Raw genomic sequence first — 17,805 nt, 5'->3', positions numbered from 1 at the left:
CTCTCCGGCGAGCAGTTCTACAACCAACTTGCCCGCCTGCTCTCCGAGCTGCGGCAGGACGTCAAGCAATGGCGGCGCGCGCGCCAGCTCGACATTGACGCCCTCGTGGCGCGCTTCCAGGGCACGACGCTGAGTCCGCGCGCCTCCTCGAGCGGCGGCGGAGGAGGCGCAGCGGCAGGAGGCGCGACGGCGGCGGCGGCGCCGTCGTGGAACGGCGTGCGCACACGCGCGCAGCTGGCCGCCGAGGCAAAGGCAAAGGGCTTGAAGCCGGGACAGCTGGTCAGGGAGGGCCTTTGAAAGAGACGCGCGGGCAGGGCGAAGATGAGTGTGCGCGCCCACGCGCACGGCCGCAACGGCACCCCTTGGGGGCTGCGTCCAGTCTTGCGAATGCGAGCATACCAGCACCAGCAGGCCACATGCATCGGTGCGAGCGGAGAGAGAGAGGGAGAGAGAGCCGAGAGGAGAGGTTGTGGTATTATACAGCGCCCCGGAGGGCGTAAAAGCCGTGAAGCTTGGCTTCTCTGCGAGCAACGCGCAGGCGGACACGGCAGGAGAATGAGGAGGAAGGGGACAAGAAGGGGGCGTTCGGCGTAGTATGTCGCGCGCGTGAAAGTTGCGCCCTCGTCGTACGTGTGCGGCCCCTCTTTGCGCGCGCGCCTCTCACGCCTGCCCATACGCCCAATCGAGCATCTCCTTGAGCTTGGGAAACGCCACGTTGAAGACCGGATGCGTGGGCACCAGCTCGTTGCGCTCCGCCTCGCCCACGACGGCCTTGTGCGCGGCTTCGGCGCTCCAGGCGAGACAGGAGACGTAGCATGCCTTGCGCCATGCGTCGGCCTCCTCCTCCTCAGCCTCCTCGTCGCCTTGCTGCTGCTGCTGCTGCGACTTCCACATGTCCTCGAGCGCGCGGCGACTCGCGGCGTCGACGCGCAGGCGGTGCTGCGCCAGCGACATGCCGGACAGATTGTAGCACGTATGATAGGCGTCGCAGCGCGCTCCGGGCTTGTCGCGCAGGCCGCCTCCTCCGCCGCCGCCCGAGGCATCCTGCGCGGCCAGGAGGACGTATTCTTGCAGGGCGAGGCGGTCGAAGAGAAAGGCGTCGGAGGGAGAGAAGGAGAGTGGATCTGGGAAATTGTGCGAGAAGAAATGAGCGTCGCAGAAAGAAGATGGGGGGGGGGAGAGGGGCAAACGAACGCACCGTCGATCCATTCCTCGTCCTCTGCTGCACTCTGCGCCTTCTCCTCCTCCTCTTCCTCTGACTTCCACCATGCCGCTCGTCTCTGCAGCAGTGCCTGCAGGCAGGCAAACATGCCTGCGCCGGCGAACCAGCCATAGCAGCCGTCGACGAGCTTGTTCGTGCGGCCCCTGAAGCCGCCCAGTTCGCTCGCGGCGCCCTGTTGCGACGTGGCCCAGCGCAGCAGCGCCGCCTCGTCGAGCTGAGGCGCCGAGGAGGAGCAGGGAGGAAGAGGAAGCAAAGAGAGAGCCAGGTGCGAGGCGACGGCACAGAAGGTGTAGCCGCCGTGTGCTTCGCCGAGCGCGGGACGCGGCGCTGAACGATCCAGCGTGGCGTGCGCCGAGTAGCTGGGTTGACTGGCCGCACACAGGCCTCCTTCATACGTCTGGCACCTGTTGCCTTGCCTTCTATCAGCCGCTGCTCCTTTCTCTGCCTCTTTTGCTTTCCGCGCGATTCGTGTGTGGCGAAACAACAACAACAACTCACGAAGCGATGAACTCGTCGCATCCCTCGAGCAGGTGCGGCGTGGCAATGCCGAGCAGCAGCGAGACACAGACGACGCAGTACGTCGCGCGCACGTCGACTTCGCCGCCGACGTGCACGGTGAAGGAGCCGTCGGGGAGCTTGAGGGAGAGGAGAAAGGCGTACATCGCCGGCCTGTTGTGGAGTGTGAGGGCGTGGGAAGGGGGGAACTCAGCAAAAGGCCACCTCGTCCAGCATATAGCGCTTGTGGGAGCGCAAAAGGCAGCGAGGAGGGAGCGGAGCCCTTAGGGAGAGACACCATGGAGAATGTGGGGGGGGGGGGGGGGGGGGGGGGGGGGGGGCGAGCATCATGCGCGTGGCAACTTTGCCAGCTCCCAGCCTTCTACTCTATCTGGCCGTCGCCCTTTTGCAAAGAAGCGGCCTCCCTCTTCCTGCCCGCCGCCTTTGCGTCTCCCTTTGCGGCAAAAGGTGCGCGCCCCGTCTTCGCCTACGATGGGGCCAAAACTCACCGGTCAATCGCCTCCCAGCTGTGCCTGTCGCCGACGTACGCAAAGGCCATGACGGCGGCGTAGGTGGCCATCAAGTGACCCGTCTGTCCATGTGCGCCGCCGAAGCCGCCCAGTGTGGCCTGGCACTTGAGCAGCGTCTCTGCGGCGCGAGCCTGCAGGCGCGCGTGCAGCGGCGCGGCGAGCAGGTAGGAGGCGTGCGCGGCCCAGTAGACGAGCCAGGGACGCGTGCTGTCGAAGGCGACGTGCGAGGCGGGCAGCGGATGCAGGGCACGCGCGAGAAAGGCGAGATGCGCAGCGCGCTGCAGCTCGGGAGCGGCGCCGGGCGCCGACGACGACGACGCGCGATAGGCGGCGCCGAGTGAGGCGAGCTCGCGCTCTACCGGCACCTGTGCGGCACTGGTGGAGGAGGCGTAGTCGTCCAGCGGGAGGAAATGCGCCGGTTGGTGCAGCGTTGACATGCTGGAGTAGGGTGGGTGGTGGTGGGAAGAGAAGTGTGCGGTGCCAGACGACGAGGACAAAGGCGAAGGGAAGCGGCGCCGCTTGCGTGGCTCGAGCGAGCGCACGTCGAACAAGAGCTTCTCGGCACTCGGGAGTTGGCGTCCCTCCACCTTGCTGCAGCGCCTCGCTCCTCGCGCCTCTTCTCGCCTGTCTGGCCGCTCCTCCATGCCGAGGCAGATGCGTGGCTGAGGCGCACTTTTGTTCCTCTACTCCCAGAGCTGTAGCTCACAGCGACTTTGCACGGCGCAATGACTGCCCCTCGCTGAGACGGCGCCGCTGCAGACGCCAAGTGCGCGCCGCGCGCTGCGGGCTGTGCCCGCAGATGCACTGCTTGCAGCGGCAGTCAGCATCACGCCTGCCCCATCCCTGTGCTAGACTCCGACTGCAGACTGACGCTTCCCTCCTCTGCTCTCGCTCCGCAGCCGATTCAAGTCTTGCGTATCTGCGGGTGCAGCAGAATGAAGAATGTAGCGAGGGCGAAGGGCAGCCGCGAGTCGAGGCACGCGCGGCAGCACTTGCACTTGGCGCGTGCCAAGCCGCTCGGTCACGCGCGCCGCGCGCGGCGCGCGCCGCTGCTCTCTCGCACGGAGAGTCTGAATTTTGGCGGCGGCGGGCAGCTCGCTCTCGAGGGCCAAGTGAGTCTGCCAGGGCAGCGTCGTGCCGCGCGCGCGCCTCTCTGCCTCTGCTCCACTCCACCCGCACCCGCCCTCGCCATGTCGCTGCAGCCCGACGCCGACCCCGACGCACCCTCGGCCGCGCCGCAGCCGCTGTCCGCAGCGCGCGACGACGACGACGCCGCCGCCGTGGGCGCCGGCTCCGACGACGGCGCCTCGGACCCCGAGGACGACGTGCCCGACTACTCGCAGCTCCTCGCCCTCGCCGCGCGCGCCCGCAGCAGCGCCGCCGTGCCCTTCATCCCCAAGCGCGGCGAGAAGGACTTTGAGCCGACGGGCTTCGGCGCGCAGCAGCGTGCGCTCGAGAAGTCGCGCGCCGCCATGCGCGAGGCGATCAGCGGCGAGCGGCGCATCGGCAGGTGAGCCACGACACGGGCAGCACACTCGTCCGCTGGCCACTGCTGATGCCCCGCACTGCGCGGCAGCAAGCTGCTCTCGACGGGCACGTGGGTGCCCGAGCTGCAGCGCTGCGTGCTGCACACGCAGCACGGCGCCGTGTTTGCGTCGCTGGGCTGCACGCGCCGCGTGCCGCTGCTCGACGACGGCAGCGACGCCGACCTCTGGCCTGCGGCGGCGGCAGCGAGCCGGCCGGCCGTGGCGGGCGTGACCAAGGACGGCGTCTTCTACCCGCGCACGCGCGCCCGCGTCGAGCTGCTGCCCGAGGAGGCGCTCTACCTCGTCGAGCGCGGCAGCCTCGAGTGCCGGCGGCGCGTGCATGCCTACCGCGGCACGGCGCACGACGCCGACGAGGCGTGGGTGGGCATGAGCGTGCAGCAGGCGTGGGCGGAGCTGAGCACGAGCGACGGCCTCACGCGCGAGCGCTACCAGGTGCGTGCGGCCAGCAGGCACGGCGCGGCGCCCGGCGCGACGGCTGACGCGCGGGCACGCAGGTGTATGCGTACCTCAAGCGGCTCGGCTATCCAGTGCAGCGCGCGGCGACGTACGAGGAGCTGCACCGCACCGCCGTCGCCGCACGGCAGGGCGAGAGCAGCACGGCCGCGGGCATCGTCGCGGACCCGCGGCGGCCGCTGCGCCTCGTGACTGTCTTCGACCTCCTGCTCTATCCCTTCCGACGAGCGGCACAGCTGCTCGGCGATGCACGGTACAGCGTTGCGATGTGGCTCCGCCGGCTGCTGGCACGCCTCGCACCGCCGCCGCCGCGTGGCACTGGCCTGCTGGGCATCGGCGGCAGGCGGTGGGACACCTATGGTGAGCAGGCGCCGTGTTCTGCTGGCGTTCCTGTCGCTGACACGTGCGTCAGACTCGGCCTTCTCGCAGCTGCGCATCGTGCCCAGCGGCCACGCAGCACGTCCGCGCCAGGCACTGCCGGCCACCGAGCGCTTCCCGATCTTCTACTACGCCTGGCGGCCGGCGACGCGCTTCAAGAAGTCAGACCCGTCGCCGCCCGAGTTTCGCATTGCCGTGGCGCCCGCACGCTCGACGTCGGTGCCGACTGCGGCCGAGTTTGCTCATCTCTTTGGGCAGGTGCCCGTGCCGCTGGCCCTCGGCGAAGCGGGCGACGAGGAGGCTCAGCGCGCCCGCGAGGAGAAGCAGCGCAACGACGAGAGCTACGGGCGCATGGCTGTGCGCAAGCTCGAGCGCGAGCGGCGCGACGCGCAGCAGAACGAGCTGCAGCGCAAGCGCCGCGAGGAGAGCCCGCTGCTCCGCATGCTCGCACGCCTGCCTGCGCCGCTGCAGGCGCGGGTCGAGGCACTGGCCTCGCTACTGCGCCGTCTGGGCGTGCTCGTGGCGGAGACCTTTGCACACGCACCGCCAGGAGCGCTCATCAAGTTTGTGCCGCGCCGCGGCCCTCGGACCGGCGCCGACCGGCGGCCGCCGAACCCGTTTCCGGCGCTCAAGGCCGGGCGCCGCACCGTCGTGCTCGCCATCTGCGACCACGGCACCACGACGATGCTGCGCTTTGGCGAGGCCGAGTTTGACAAGTGGCAGCTGGCCGGCGAGGGCGGGCCGGGGCGCGGCTGACTGCGAATTAGACACTAGTGATTGTAGGTGGAGTGAAGAGTACATGGATGAGCGAGCGCGACGACGAGGGACAGCGGAGACGGGCGTGAGTGGGCGTGAGGGTGCGGAGCGAGCGGCAGCGCGCAGCGGGCAGGCTACTTGGCTGCGCTCGAGTCGCCGAGCTTGCAGGCGACGATGCGGGCGCGCGACACGGGCAGCATCTCGCCGTTGTCGAGCTTGAGCATGGCGTCCTTGACGATGAACGTCCACACCTCGTCGCACGAGCGGTAGTAGTGCAGGTGGCCCTGGTTGCATGGCCCGTCAGCGCCACGTCCGGCCGCGCCAGCCGCGCGCGAGTCTGCAAACCTTGAGCGAGCTCTTGCTCTTGACCTTCTTGTTGAGCGTCTCGGCGACGGACTTGTCGAACTGCGTGAGCACCTTCATCGCGAGCACGGGGTTGATGTGGCCCGACTGGATGAGCTCGTCGAGCGCGTCCGTGAGCTGCATGCCGATGCTGCCGGCCGCCGCGTGTCAGCTGGAGCGGCGCGAAGGGCACAGGCGGTCGTGCGGCCGCGTGTGCGTCTGGCGGCCCAGCGGCGAGGCCGGCGTCACTGCGCCAGGGCACATGCAGCAGCACGGCACGGCGTGCGCCTGCAGCAGCTCCGCCGTCGGGCCACACCTGCGCAGCAGCACGCGGCCTCGGCGCCACTCACGAGCTGCGGCGGTACAGCTCGTAGTACTGGCTGCTCTGGCGGTTGGCCGCCATGGCGGGCAGCGGCGGACGGAGTGCGCTGGCGGGAGTGCTGCGAGCAGACAGGCGCGGTGGCGCGGCAGACGGCGGCAGGAGGTGGTGGTGGTGCAGGCGGGCGAGTGGTGATCGGGATGGTGGGGGAGACGGCGCAGCCTTAGCGCGCAGCGGCCACACAGCGTCTCAGCGGTGCTGCTCCCACGCCGCATCGCCGCACGTGAGGATGGAAAATGCGCCCCGCAGGGGCGCATTTTCCCGCGCGCGCCCCCGAATATTCACGCGGCGCACGGCCCGGCCGCCCGGCGCCGCTCGCGCCGCTGCGCCTCGCCGTCCCTCCACCACCCTCGCTGCCGGCCCACGCGCCCGCCGGTCCCCGCCCTCGTCCACACCACCCCTGCTGCGGCCATGTCGCTGCCCAAGCGCATCATCAAGGTGCGCCGCCGCCCTGGCGCACATGCCGCGCCCGGCGCCGCCACGCATGCTGACGCGCCGGCGCCGCCCCCGCACAGGAGACGGAGCGCCTCGTCGCCGACCCGGCGCCCGGCATCGTCGCCGAGCCGCACGAGGACAACCTGCGCTACTTCGACGTCATCATCGACGGGCCCGGCCAGAGCCCGTTTGAGGGTGAGGCGCGCGGGCGGCGGCGAGCGCGCGCACGCACACCGGCGCAGCGGCGGCGCGCCCTTCGTCGCGGCACTCTGACGGGCAGCGCGCTGACGCACCCGCCGCCCAGGCGGCAAGTTCAAGCTCGAGCTCTTCCTGCCGGAGGAGTACCCCATGGCGCCGCCAAAGGTGCGCTTCCTCACCAAGATCTACCACCCCAACATCGGTGCGTCGGTCGGCGGCCGGGGGCGCAGCGGCGGCGGGCCGGGAGGATCTGCGCTAGAGTCAATGGGAACGTGCGGGCGCCTGTGCTGCAAGTGTGGTGCGGCGGAGGTCGACAGCAGGTATTCGCCGCAGCCGTGCTCCAGCCGTGAAAGGGGACAGCCAGAGGTGCCTCTCGCGCTGTCGAGCGTGCTCTGCGTCCAGCGTCTACTCAGGCCGATTCGGCTTCTGCCGGCCAGGGACACTTCCGTCTCGCTCATGCGTGCTGACGCCGCTCGTCATGATGTGCAGACAAGCTTGGCCGCATCTGCCTCGACATTCTCAAGGGTGCGTACAGCAGCAGTGCCGCGCCGGCTGCGCGACTCACCGTGGCACCCCGATGCAGACAAGTGGTCGCCGGCACTGCAGATCCGCACCGTGCTGCTCTCCATTCAGGCGCTCCTGTCTGCGCCAAACCCGGACGACCCGCTGGCCAACGACGTGGCGGAGCACTACAAGACGGACGAGAAGGCGTGAGTGCTGCGCTCTGTGCCGTCGCCGTCGCCCGCGCTGATTCGCGTGACCGCAGGGCGATCGAGGAGAGCCGCAAGTGGACACGGCAGTACGCCGTCTAGGCAGCACACACGCGGACGCAGGCGGGCAGCACGATGGCTTTTATAGACCCTTGATCCACTCCTGCATGTGGTCGTCTGCGAAGCGGCCGGTGCAGCTGGCACCTGCGCGGTCAGGCTGCGTCCATGCTGTCGACTCGGCGCCGGCCATGTCTCGACGTCGAGAGGCGCGCACGTCGCTCATCGATTCCAGCCTCGCACGAGCGCATCCGAGCAGCTGTCGCAGGAGCGGCACAAGCGGCCCTGCTGCACGCTGCGGCAGGCGTGCTGAGCGGCAAGGCATGGAGGCTGGAGCTTGGCAGAGCTGCATGCTGACGCTGCTGCACGGACGCACCGCTCGAGCTGCCGACGCCCACGGTGCCCTGGCTGCGTTCCGGCTCTGGGAGCGGCTCCGGCTCAGGCGATGCTGCATCTGCACGGCCGAGTTGTGTTGCGACTGGCTGCGGCCACCAGTCGGGCGCAGCAGGGGCCGCAGCCGTCTGCACGCTGCACCGGCGTGCCTGCAGCCGTGTCTGGGAGCAGGTCTGGCAGCCGTGAGACCAGGACCTCGGCCGTGCCAAGCAGCGCGTGTCGCGCGACGACGCGAGTCGGTGATGCAGGAGCGCTCGCTGAAGGTTGTGCCGCTGCAACTGTGAGCGTCGAATGCTGCGCCGATCGCTGCATCTCGACCTTGACGCGCGAGTGCCTGCGACGCCCGTTCGATGGCGCCAAGAGCAGGCCGTCTCACGTGCTAGCAGCATGCAGCACCAGGCCAAGAGGCAGCGAGACGCAGCTGCAGCTGCTGCAGCCGCACGTCACGAGGATCGACGGTGCGCGCGAGGCGGCGCCATCTTGCTGTGCGTCGGTGGCAGCAGCAGCGAAGGGAGGAGAAGACGGCGCCGCTGCATCTTGCTCCTGCCGCAGCCGCAGCCGCAGCGAAGCCAAGGCACGAGGCAGCCGCCAGCCACACGCCGGCGCCGAGGCGCGCCGCAGGCCGCAGCACATCTCGCTCGGCGTGGGCGACACTGCCTGGCTGCCGTGCATGCCTTCGCGCCTGTGCCGTGCTGCAGCTGCGCCTGCGCCTCCGTGCTCGGGCATGCGCTCGGCGCGCGCACGTCGAGCCGCGGCCCCGAGGGTCTGATGCTGCTGCAGATGCGATGCTCCCGCGCTCCCGCGCCAAACTGTGGCGCGCTCCTTCGCTCCTCCTTCCTCGCCCTCCTCGCCTCGCCTCGCCGGGCCGAGCAGAGCCGCAGCCGTGCAGCCCACAGCGTGCTTGTCTGCGCGCCTGGAGCTGAGCGGCAACATCGTTCCTCTCCTCCGCCGCCGAGGCCGGCGCTCTCACGCTGCGGCTGCTCGGGCTGCGCCGGCGCGACCGCCGCTGCTGCGTCGCTGCAGTCTGAGTCTACTCTCTTGCTCTGCGCTGTGCTGCTGCTGTGCTGCCGCTGCGCGCGCGCCTCGGCGCTGCCGCTGCATCTTGCGGCCAGAGACGCACTCCCGCGCGTGCCTGACGTTCGGAAGCTGCCGCACGGCGCAGCACGCGCAGGCAAAGACGCTGCCGCTGCGGCTGGCGATCGCGTGCCGCCTCTGCTGCGTCAACGTCCACCTCAGCATGCTGCTCCCAGTGCGATGCACCGCAAGAGCAGCCGGCGGCGAGCATGGCGATGCGCCCCGCGCCTGTGTCGCTCCAGCATGCAGTGCCCGCGAGGCCGCTTCTCACGCCGCCGGGCGAGACAGCCGCGCAGACGGCCCTCGGATGGCCCGCCGCGCTGCGGCTGTCGCGGGCTGCGAGCGCCGCTGCCTCGGGCGCGGTGCCGCAGCGCCGCAGGGCGCAGCGGCAGCCCGGCAGCAGAGCAGCGCAGTAGCGGCCGCACAAGCGGCGAGGTGCGGCGCAGCAGCGGCTGCCGCAGCCTCAGCGCCGCGCTGGTGCCTGCGTCGGCCGGTTGCCGCTCGGGTGCTCCCAGCATCAGCACCCAGGCGGCAGCACGGCAGCGAGTGGCGCCCATAGCGCATGTCTGCACGCTGCTGCACGCGCTCCCCGTGCTTTGCCTGCTGCTGCCGGGCCGCCTGCCTCCGTCGCCCGGCCGCGGCTGCGTGGCGCGCGGCCGTCGCCGGTAGTGCGCTCCTGCGCCGGGCGCACGGGGGCGTGCGGCACGGCCCAGGCCGTCTCAGAGCCCGGCCGAGTCGCGGCGACAGACGCCAGAGGGCAGGAGCGCACGGTCTGCGCTGTGCTGTGGCCACGCTGGCGCCGAACGCTGCCTGGTGCTGTGCGGTGCGGCGCGGATGGTGCGATGGAGGAGGAGCAGCTGCCCTGCGCTTGCGGCGGCGGATCTGCGTGGTGCCGCGCCGGCGTGGCGCACGCTGCACCCTGAGCTGAGGCGGCTGAGGGGCCGAGTGCCGCGGCGGCGCAGCACAGTGGCCGGCGCCCGCCGCGCGCATCCATTGACGCCTTGGCTCCCGGCACGCTGACTCCGCCACTCTTGACTCCGCCTGCGCGCCCAACATCCTGCTGCCCTGCGCCTCCCTCTCCGGCGCGCAGGCTGGCGGCTGGCAGCACCAGGCAGGCTGCTGCTGCGCTGCGCTGCGCCGCCCTTGGCGCGCCGGGCGTGTCGCGCCTGCTGCGGCTGGGCCTCCGCCTGCCTCTTGCGTCGCCGGCGCGCACGCCTCAAATACGCAGCGCCCGCCGCAGCGGTACGCACGATGGCCCGCATCCGCACGCCCGCTCTACTCCCACCACGCTCTCTCCCAGCATGCGCGCCGCCGCCCTACTGCTGCCGCTCATCGGCGTGCTCGCGGCGCTGCTCGCCGCCGACGCCGCACCCGCGCCCGAGCACGAGCTGCGCGCTCGCTTCCTCAGCGCTTCGCAGCTCGGCACGCCGCCCGATGGCTACCGCTACAGCTGGGGCATCGACAAGAATCGCCTGGCCTACTCGGGCAGCGACTACCTGGCGCGCTCGCAGATCAGCAGCTCGCAGACGCTCAGCAGCCGCGAGATCGCGGCGTGCGGCGCGCGCTGCGAGGCCACCGTCGGCTGCGGCTTCTTCCACCCCATCCGCATCAGCGGCGGCTCGGCGCCCGGCATCACCTGCGCCCTCTTCCGCCAGAAGCAGGCCAAGAGCGCCGCCACGTCGACCAAGGGGCCCTCGAGCACCGGCGGCTCCGTCGTCGACTCGTACGGCTACACGCGCAACGCCGGCGCCGTGACGGCGCCGTCGACGACGCGCACCAGCACCACGCGCACCAGCACCACCACGACGAGCACCACGCGCACCAGCACGACGACGGCGACGACGACGAGCTCCAGCACGGCGGCCACGTCGACGTCGACGAGCGCCGTGCCCGCGCCGCCGGCGGGCGTCGACCTGGTGCAGTACGCGCCGTGCGTCGGCATCTCGGCCACCGTGCCGCTCTTCGTCTCGCACAACGCATACACGCAGCCGAGCCTCGTGCGCACCGCCTACCTCGTCATGCACGGCAACAACCGCGAGGGCGACAAGTCGTTTGTCTGGCTCGCGCCCTACGTCGGCGGCGCCACGAACCCCGCCGTGCTCATCGTCTCGCCGCAGCTCAACAACGTCGGCGACGCCGCCGCCACGGGCCCCAGCGGCTCGTCGTACTACCAGCCGGCGCAGAACCTGGCGTGGGACGCGCTCGGCACGGGCGACCTGGCGAGCAACTCGCAGTACTCGGGCGCCGACGCCGCGGCGCCCTCCAGCGGCCCGTACTCGCTCAGCGGCTCGCAGTGCTCGAGCTTCCAGGTCTTCGACTCGCTCCTCAGCGACTTCGCCGACCGCTCCAAGTATCCGCTGCTCTCGCAGGTCTTTGTCGTCGGCCACTCGGCCGGCGCCGGCATGGTGCTGCGCTACGCGCAGCTCTCGAGCGACACCGCCGCCGGCACCGTGCCCGTGCGCTACGTCGGCGCCAACGCCGCCAGCCACGCGTACTTCACCACCGACCGCCCGCTGGCGCCGGCGAGCAACTGCACGACGTACAACACGTACCAGTGGGGCTTCGCCTCGTCGTTCCCGCGCTACGTTGCCCAGCGCGTCTCGACCCTCGGCGGCGCCACGGCCATCTTCCGCCGCTTCGTCGCCCGCGACGTCGTCACCATGACGGGCGACTCGGACACGTACGCGCTCTTCCACTACGGCGCGCAGGACTGCAACGTGCAGGCACAGGGCGGCGTCGACCGGCGCGACCGCGGGTGAGTTGCCGAGGCGCCCTGCCGCGCGCGGGCGAGACACGCACTGACACCATACGCCGCTCCACAGCTACGCCTACTGGGCGTACCGCAACCTGCTCGCCGGCACGACGACGGACGTGACGGCCTACTATGGCTACGCACGCCTCCAGGCCAGCGTCTCGCCGGTCTCGGTCAGCAGCTTCCGCCAGCAGCACTGCGTCGTGCCCGGCGTCGGGCACGAGGAGGAGAAGATGTGGCAAAGCACCTGCGGCGGGCAGGCGCTCAAGACCGGCAGCATCACTGCCGTCGGCACGCCCGCGCGGCCGGGCGCCACCGACGGCACCACGGGCTCCGGCTCCACGGGCTCGGGCTCGGGCTCAACGGGCTCTTCTGGCTCGACCACCGGCACTGGCAAGGCCACCACCGAGGACTAGTCTTACCGCGCTCCTGCTCCTTTCCCTCATACCCTAGCTTTTTACCTGCGCTCGCGCCGCTGATCTCCTCCCTCACCTCTCTTTCTAGACTTGCCGCCGCCCTCGTGCGGGCGCGCATCACCCCTGTACTATCTTGTCTCCCGTCACCTTTGCTGCTGTACCTATGATCGTCTGCTGCGGATGTGTTTCCATCCTAGCCGTGCAATCGAAAGATCATCAGGACTGCGCGGCCGGTGTGCAAAGGCTGGCTATTTCTCACGCGCCCTTGAGCGAGTCGCGCAGCTCCTCCAGGCGCGCCCACTCGGCGTCGTCCTCGAACACATCCTTCGTGCGGCCCATGAACGAGCGCACGAGGCTGCGTGCCCGGAACGCCCAGTTGCTCATGGCCGGCTCGCGCGAGCCGTCGTCGAGCTTCACGTCGCGCGGCCCGAAGTTCTCCAGCAGCTCGCCGAGCTCGATGAGCTGCTCGACGGCCGCCACGAAGGCCGGCCGCTCACGCGTGATTGCCTCGTTTGCCGGGTCGCCTGGCCCGGCAGTCCATGCCTTGAGGTGCGAGTCGAGGGCAAGACGCAGGTCGCCGCGCCAGAGACAGAGGCGTGCGTACGTCTGCCACAGCGCCGGCCACGGCGAGACGCGCGGGAAGATGGCGCGGTCGAAGAGCGCCTGCACCGCCGTGGCCAGTCCGTGGCCTTCGTTGGGGTTGCGCAGCGTGCCGGGCTCCTCCACGTACGGCGCGCGAGTCACGCCGTCCACCAGACGGCGCAGCACGTCCATGTCCACGATTTGCTCTGCCCGAGCTCCGTCGCGCGAGCTGCCGACACGCAGCTCAATGAGGCGCGAGAGCGCCTGCGATGCTTCGGAGAAGAAGCCGGCGTCAAGCGAGACCATCATGTAGTTCTCCCATACGCGCCAGTTGTCCGGGCCGAAACGCACGGCGCGTGCCAGCGCACGGTGGGCGAGCAGGCGCAGCTCGTACGGCGTGCGTCCGGCGGCCGGTGCCGGCGCATCGGTGTCGTCGTCAAAGTGCAGGTCGGGCTCGGACGAGACGTCGACGCCCGAGTCGGCACCGCGTGATGTGTCGCCCGAGGTGATGGTGCGCGCGTCCTCGTCAGCCTCGTCCTGTGCAAGCGTGGCCTGCGGCCCGAGGCCCAGCGCCCGGTCGTGTGCCTCGATGCCTCCGGCGCCAGTCTCGGCCATGGCTGCGGCGCGAGCGGCGCCCTCGTCAGCGCCCATGCGCAGATAGCAGCTGGCGAGGTTGTTCCAGCTCTCTGCATCATCCTCCTCCAGGCTGCCGGCGCGGCGGAAAGCGGCCGCAGCCTCGCTGAAGCGCTCGTCGCGCATCAGCGCGCAGCCCAGCATGAACCACGAGCGCGAGTACAGCGGCGCGATGCGCAGGGCTCGTCGCAGCCAGATGGCCGAGGAGCCGTACTCGCTCTGCGCAAAGTACAGCGCACCGAGCGAGCGCGCGGCGCGTGCGGAGCTGCTCGACGAGACGTCCCAGGCGCGCGTGTAGTGCTCGATGGCACAGTCCGGCTCGAGATCGCCAAGCAGGCACCACAGCTTGGCCTCTCGCGCCGAGTTGAGGCGAGAGCGCGTGCTTGCGGCCGGCGCTGCGTCTCCACGCTTGCGTGTCGATGTGACGTGATCCGCCTCGACCTTGCTGCCCTTGAGCAGATCGACGACGATGGCGCGGCCATCCTCCGAGCGGCCGAGCGCCCCAAGACACGCCACGACGTCCTCCCAGAGCTCGATGCTCTCGAAGATCTCGAGCGCCGAGCGCACCACGCCCAGCTCGGCGTATCTGCGTGCAAGCTCGGCGCGCATCTCCCATGCCGACGGCAGGTCGAGCGCGTGGAAGAGGGCAAGCCGCTCGCGCGCCGACGAGTCGGTCGACGGCATCTGGTCGAGCAGCGCCTGCAGCTGCAGCACGCCACGCTCGGCAGTGCGCGTGCGTGTCGACTCGAGACGGCTGCGCAGCAGCAGGCCCATGGTGTGCACGCTCCAGTTGCGCGGATGCGCGAGCACGCGTGCGACGAAGACGGCAATCTGCGATGCCAGCAGGCCGTGCGCAGGCGAGGTGTTGCGAATGTCGAGCGAGAGCGCAAGCAGAATGCACGAGTCGACGGGCGACAGTGGCGGCGGATTGCCCGGGTCGAGGTGGGCTAGCGACGCTGCAGCCGCCGTGCTGTCGCGGCCGGCGGCGGCGGCGGACGACGTGAAGCGAGTGCGCTCCAGCAGCGTGTCGTCGTTGAGCAGCAGGCTGGCAGGCATGTGCTGCGGCAGCGCCTCGTCCACGGTGCTCTTCCAGCCTGTCTCGGGTGCCGCATCGCGCTTCGGCGCTGGCAGAGCGGCGTCCTTGCTGGCGGAGCCGGCATCTGCGCTGATGCCGCTGCTGCTGCCGCTCGCTAGCACATCCTCGGCACTCTCATCCCGACCGGCAGCGCGGCTCTCGGCAAGCAGCACGAGCTGGTTGCGGTCCTCCTGCTGCCACTTGGTGCGGCGACCGGGCGCGCCGGTGATCTCGTAGCGCAGGCCGCTGGCCTGGGCAGCGTCGACGAAGAGGTCGCGTGCCGCCTTGTCGTTGCCCTCGCGCTGATGTGCCAGGCCAAGCTCGACAAGCAGGCGTCCGCGCAGCATGCGCCAGGCCGGCGCCGTGCCGGCGAGGCGCTCCAGCTGTGCCGCCAGCTCGGCCGCACGGCCCAGCACGCCGGCATCGAGGGCGCCGTGCACGTCGAGGATGCGCGCGTGGATGCTGGCCGCACGCAGCTGCCACCATGCCAGCGTCGGCAGCGCGGACGCCGCACTGCTGCCGGCAGACACACTGGCGGCGACGCACGCAAGCAGGTGCTGCGCCACGACGAGCCACGCCGGCTGCGTGCAGAGGTGGTACGCGGGCTCGCCGCCGCGTGTGAGGGCGTCGAGGGCGCCGTCGCGCAGCGCCGCCTCGGCTGCGGCGTCGGGTTCGGCGCGCTGGGCGTCGCGCGGCGGAAAGGCGGCCGGCGCGGCTCGCCGCAGCAGCGCGAGCGGCGTGAGGGCGTCGGGCAGCGCGGGCCCCGTCCAGTTGAGTCGCACAAAGGCGTGCAGGGCCGCCACGGCGGCGGCGAGCAGCTCGAGTGGCGGCGCACCCGACGCCGCCGCGGGCACGCGCAGCACGAGCACGGCGCCCGGCGCAGCGGCCAGGTGCGCTCCGAGCTGGGCGGCGAGCGGCGCCAGAAGCTCGAGCACGGGCGCACTGCCCAGTGCCGCCTCGTACTCGCCTGCCACGACGGCAGCCGCGATGCTGCTGCTGCTGCTGCTGCTGCTGCTGCTGCTGCTGCTGCTGCTGCCGCTGCTGCTGGCCGACGCCGGCGCGGCGGGTGCGCTGGTGACGAGGCGCCACTCGGCGTCGCCGGGCTGCATGGTGCGGCGGGGCGTGTGGGGCGGTGTGGTGGTGGTGGTCGCCAGCCAGCCCAGCGCGGCGCTGTTCGCTCGCCGCCTCGAGGCGAAGCTCGCCCGCGCCGCGCGCGCCTCGCCGCCAAATTTCTTATCTCCGGCGCGGCGGCGCGCGGCGCTGTCGGCCGCGTGTGTCCGACGCGCCACGCCTCTCGGCCTATATCCGCATCGCCCTCGCTTTGCCGCGAGCACACCTGCTGGCTGTGCTGAGTGTCTGCCCGGAGCACCGCAGCACGCTTACGGATGTGAGTCGATTGAGCGTCCGAGCTGTCCCGCGACTGCATGCGAGCGGGTCTGGCGCGCCGCTCCTCGGCTCTCGCACGACGCGCCTCGACGCCCGCTGCTACTACTCCCACTCCTTCTCGCAGCACCTCGGATCTGCAGCTATGCCCTTGTGCTGCAGCGCAGACTCAACTGCCTCTGCTGGCGCTGGTGCTGCTGCTGCATCGCAGTCTAGCGCAGAGCGCAGCTGCAGTGCTGCTGCGGCTCGCCGCCCAGCCTCCCAGGCGACGGCGGTGCATCACGTGCAGGCCGGCGGTGCGCGGCCGTTGGGCATGCCCGGCGCAGCGATCTGTCTTTTTGGCACGGCCGGCAGCGGCGACGCCGCAGCTGCTGCATCTGGGCAGCCCGGGATGCGGAGTGCGAGGCAGCGCATCTGCCGTGCGACGGGAGCTCTCGTGATGCTCTCCTTCACGACTTCACTCTTCCTGAGCGGCTGCGCTGCTGCTTGGGCGTCTCGCTGGCGTCAGAGGAGGCTGCACCTGCTGCAGCTCTGAGCGGCTGCACACCGCATGCTGCCGCCGCCGCCTGCTGCTGCCGCCGCGCGCGGCGCGCGGTGTGGGCTGCTGCGGCGCCGCCCCCTGAGCGCCGAGCTGGGCGCGCCTTGCCCGATCGAGCCGGCGGCGCCGCGGCCGCCACGCGCGTTCGCGGTTGTCAGGCACGGGTGCAGCGCATGATGCGCCGAGCGGCTGCCGCTTGCGCTGCATCGCCTGCGCTGCGCCTTCCTCTTGCGCCTCACGCCTCACGTCAGCCTTCACTCAAGCTGGCTTGCCTCGTCGTCCAAACACCGATGCCGCAGCTGCGCGAGCCCGGCCGCTGCTGGGCGAGTCTGCGCCGCCTTGATACCGCATCAGCGGCAGGTGCAGAGGCAGAAAGCCGCGCGCTGCACCTGCTGCTGGGCTGCTTCGAGGACAGCGACGCTCCTCGTGCGTCGATGCGCCACGTGCACCTCGCCATCCTTCTCAACTCGTGTCGGCGCTCGAGCACCGGCTGCACGCTGCCCGTTGGGCGCCGCTGGGCCAGCAGCAACATCGCAACAGCACGCAGAGGCGCAGCTGCAGCGCTTTGCGAGTGCGGGTAGCGCTGAGCTCCGCCAACGGCTGGGCGATCGTTCGCGATTGTGCGTGTTGTCGCGGAGGCTGCGAGCAACTGGAGCGGCCAGCGCCTCACGGGATGCGGCACCCGGCCTGCCGCCGCCGCCGCCGAGGAGCAAGGACCCGCAGCTGCCGCTTGCTCTCCGCACTGCATCCGCATGATGGGCCTTGCCGCCGCTGCGCTGCGCCCCGAGCGCCAACTGCCGCTCGAAGGTTGCCGCCTTGCCGCTTCTGGGTGCGCTTGCCAGATGGGTGCGGAACGTCTGCGCTTGGCGCACAACAGCAACGGCCGCTCTGCCTTGCTACGTCAGCGCAGCGCCGAGCGACGGCGGCGCTGCCCAACGGCAAGCCGAGCGGACGGCGTGGACGCCCGACCCAACCCAACGCAAGGCGGCACGGCAGGACGGGCGTCGCTGTCTCTGAGCGGCTGGGTCGAGAGCGAGGAGCGCCATGCCCCTCGCCGGCCGGCAGCGCCCACATCTACTCTCGCCCGCCTCGCCGCCTCGTTGCCCTCTCGCCACCACTTCTCTCCTCCTTCAGCGCACTCCGGCCGCGCCGCTCCGCCAAGTCTTCGCCAGTCAAGCCCTCAAGTCTTCGCCAGTCAAGCCCCTCTCCCATTCTTTCGCCACCCCGCACTACTCCGCTCCCGCCGGTGCGCGCTGCCCCACTCCCTCCGCCGTCGCCGCGGCCGCGCCGCCATGTCTGCCGACTCCATCCACGCCGTGCGCTCGGCGGCGGCAGTGCTCAAGGACACGTCCAACGTCGCACCTGCCGCGCCCGACGCCGCGCGTGCCGCACGCCCCGCCAAGGGCCGCAAGGGCGCCGCCGTCGTCGCCAGCAGCACGGCGCCGCGCCCGGCGCCG

At 71.0% G+C, this 17,805-nt stretch overlaps 8 protein-coding genes across 8 annotated transcripts; 5 read left to right on the top strand and 3 right to left on the bottom strand.

Annotated features, from left to right (window-relative positions):
• Nucleotides 1-15: 15 nt before the first annotated feature.
• FA09DRAFT_338020 (hypothetical protein) lies at nt 16-297 on the top strand (the record flags this gene model as incomplete). Its single annotated transcript, XM_025744051.1, has 1 exon — nt 16-297. A coding segment is annotated over one exon (282 nt), but the record flags the coding sequence as incomplete, so codon positions are not given.
• Nucleotides 298-306: 9 nt separating this feature from the next.
• On the bottom strand, nt 307-2,783 carry FA09DRAFT_329226 (terpenoid cyclases/Protein prenyltransferase). The gene is made up of 4 exons (XM_025742087.1): nt 2,227-2,783; nt 1,721-1,891; nt 1,199-1,626; nt 307-1,124 (listed from the first exon to the last, which is right to left on the bottom strand). Exons 1-4 carry the CDS (start codon nt 2,682-2,684, stop codon nt 661-663), a joined length of 1,521 nt encoding a protein of 506 aa, XP_025598999.1. The 5' UTR covers nt 2,685-2,783; the 3' UTR covers nt 307-660.
• A 642-nt stretch (nt 2,784-3,425) lies between these two features.
• Nucleotides 3,426-5,403, top strand: FA09DRAFT_329225 (hypothetical protein). The gene is made up of 4 exons (XM_025742086.1): nt 3,426-3,757; nt 3,824-4,226; nt 4,289-4,607; nt 4,660-5,403. The coding sequence occupies exons 1-4, from the start codon at nt 3,438-3,440 to the stop codon at nt 5,379-5,381; spliced, it is 1,764 nt and encodes a 587-aa protein (XP_025598998.1). The 5' UTR covers nt 3,426-3,437; the 3' UTR covers nt 5,382-5,403.
• Nucleotides 5,378-6,205, bottom strand: FA09DRAFT_359896 (transcription initiation factor IIA, gamma subunit). Its single transcript, XM_025745177.1, has 3 exons — nt 6,074-6,205; nt 5,727-5,874; nt 5,378-5,665 (listed from the first exon to the last, which is right to left on the bottom strand). The coding sequence occupies exons 1-3, from the start codon at nt 6,124-6,126 to the stop codon at nt 5,516-5,518; spliced, it is 351 nt and encodes a 116-aa protein (XP_025598997.1). The 5' UTR covers nt 6,127-6,205; the 3' UTR covers nt 5,378-5,515.
• Nucleotides 6,206-6,513: 308 nt separating this feature from the next.
• Nucleotides 6,514-7,547, top strand: FA09DRAFT_296587 (putative ubiquitin-conjugating enzyme E2; the record flags this gene model as incomplete). The annotated part of the gene is made up of 6 exons (XM_025740174.1): nt 6,514-6,540; nt 6,618-6,732; nt 6,842-6,937; nt 7,225-7,260; nt 7,319-7,445; nt 7,502-7,547. The coding sequence occupies 6 exons, from the start codon at nt 6,514-6,516 to the stop codon at nt 7,545-7,547; spliced, it is 447 nt and encodes a 148-aa protein (XP_025598996.1).
• A 192-nt stretch (nt 7,548-7,739) lies between these two features.
• Nucleotides 7,740-8,379, top strand: FA09DRAFT_329222 (hypothetical protein). Its single transcript, XM_025742085.1, has one exon. It carries the CDS (start codon nt 7,826-7,828, stop codon nt 8,177-8,179), a length of 354 nt encoding a protein of 117 aa, XP_025598995.1. The 5' UTR covers nt 7,740-7,825; the 3' UTR covers nt 8,180-8,379.
• A 1,618-nt stretch (nt 8,380-9,997) lies between these two features.
• Nucleotides 9,998-12,328, top strand: FA09DRAFT_329220 (hypothetical protein). Its single transcript, XM_025742084.1, has 2 exons — nt 9,998-11,724; nt 11,792-12,328. Exons 1-2 carry the CDS (start codon nt 10,271-10,273, stop codon nt 12,135-12,137), a joined length of 1,800 nt encoding a protein of 599 aa, XP_025598994.1. The 5' UTR covers nt 9,998-10,270; the 3' UTR covers nt 12,138-12,328.
• Nucleotides 12,329-12,352: 24 nt separating this feature from the next.
• FA09DRAFT_359893 (TPR-like protein) lies at nt 12,353-15,536 on the bottom strand (the record flags this gene model as incomplete). The annotated part of the gene is made up of 1 exon (XM_025745176.1): nt 12,353-15,536. The coding sequence occupies one exon, from the start codon at nt 15,534-15,536 to the stop codon at nt 12,393-12,395; it is 3,144 nt and encodes a 1,047-aa protein (XP_025598993.1). The 3' UTR covers nt 12,353-12,392.
• Between the last annotated feature and the right edge of the window lie 2,269 nt (nt 15,537-17,805).

Source organism: Tilletiopsis washingtonensis (genome assembly GCF_003144115.1).
Source record: "Tilletiopsis washingtonensis strain MCA 4186 unplaced genomic scaffold FA09scaffold_8, whole genome shotgun sequence".
Lineage (NCBI taxonomy): Eukaryota > Fungi > Basidiomycota > Exobasidiomycetes > Entylomatales > Tilletiopsis > Tilletiopsis washingtonensis.
Note: the sequence above shows the minus strand (reverse complement) of the source record. Positions and strands in the feature narration are given on the sequence as shown.

Bases quoted from the DNA above. Each gene is read 5' to 3' on its own strand.
- FA09DRAFT_329226 (XM_025742087.1), bottom strand. From the start codon at position 2,684: ATGTCAACGCTGCACCAACCGGCGCATTTCCTCCCGCTGGACGACTAC. The intron at 1,892-2,226 runs GTGAGTTTTGGC...ACTCCACAACAG, and splicing joins AGCTGGGAGGCGATTGACCG to GCCGGCGATGTACGCCTTTC. The intron at 1,125-1,198 runs GTGCGTTCGTTT...ACAATTTCCCAG, and splicing joins GGACGAGGAATGGATCGACG to ATCCACTCTCCTTCTCTCCC.
- FA09DRAFT_329225 (XM_025742086.1), top strand. From the start codon at position 3,438: ATGTCGCTGCAGCCCGACGCCGACCCCGACGCACCCTCGGCCGCGCCG. The intron at 3,758-3,823 runs GTGAGCCACGAC...ACTGCGCGGCAG, and splicing joins GGCGAGCGGCGCATCGGCAG to CAAGCTGCTCTCGACGGGCA. The intron at 4,227-4,288 runs GTGCGTGCGGCC...GCGGGCACGCAG, and splicing joins TCACGCGCGAGCGCTACCAG to GTGTATGCGTACCTCAAGCG.
- FA09DRAFT_359896 (XM_025745177.1), bottom strand. From the start codon at position 6,126: ATGGCGGCCAACCGCCAGAGCAGCCAGTACTACGAGCTGTACCGCCGC. The intron at 5,875-6,073 runs GTGAGTGGCGCC...GGCGGCCGGCAG, and splicing joins GAGCTGTACCGCCGCAGCTC to CATCGGCATGCAGCTCACGG. The intron at 5,666-5,726 runs GTTTGCAGACTC...CCATGCAACCAG, and splicing joins AGAGCAAGAGCTCGCTCAAG to GGCCACCTGCACTACTACCG.
- FA09DRAFT_329222 (XM_025742085.1), top strand. From the start codon at position 7,826: ATGGAGGCTGGAGCTTGGCAGAGCTGCATGCTGACGCTGCTGCACGGA.
- FA09DRAFT_329220 (XM_025742084.1), top strand. From the start codon at position 10,271: ATGCGCGCCGCCGCCCTACTGCTGCCGCTCATCGGCGTGCTCGCGGCG. The intron at 11,725-11,791 runs GTGAGTTGCCGA...GCCGCTCCACAG, and splicing joins GTCGACCGGCGCGACCGCGG to CTACGCCTACTGGGCGTACC.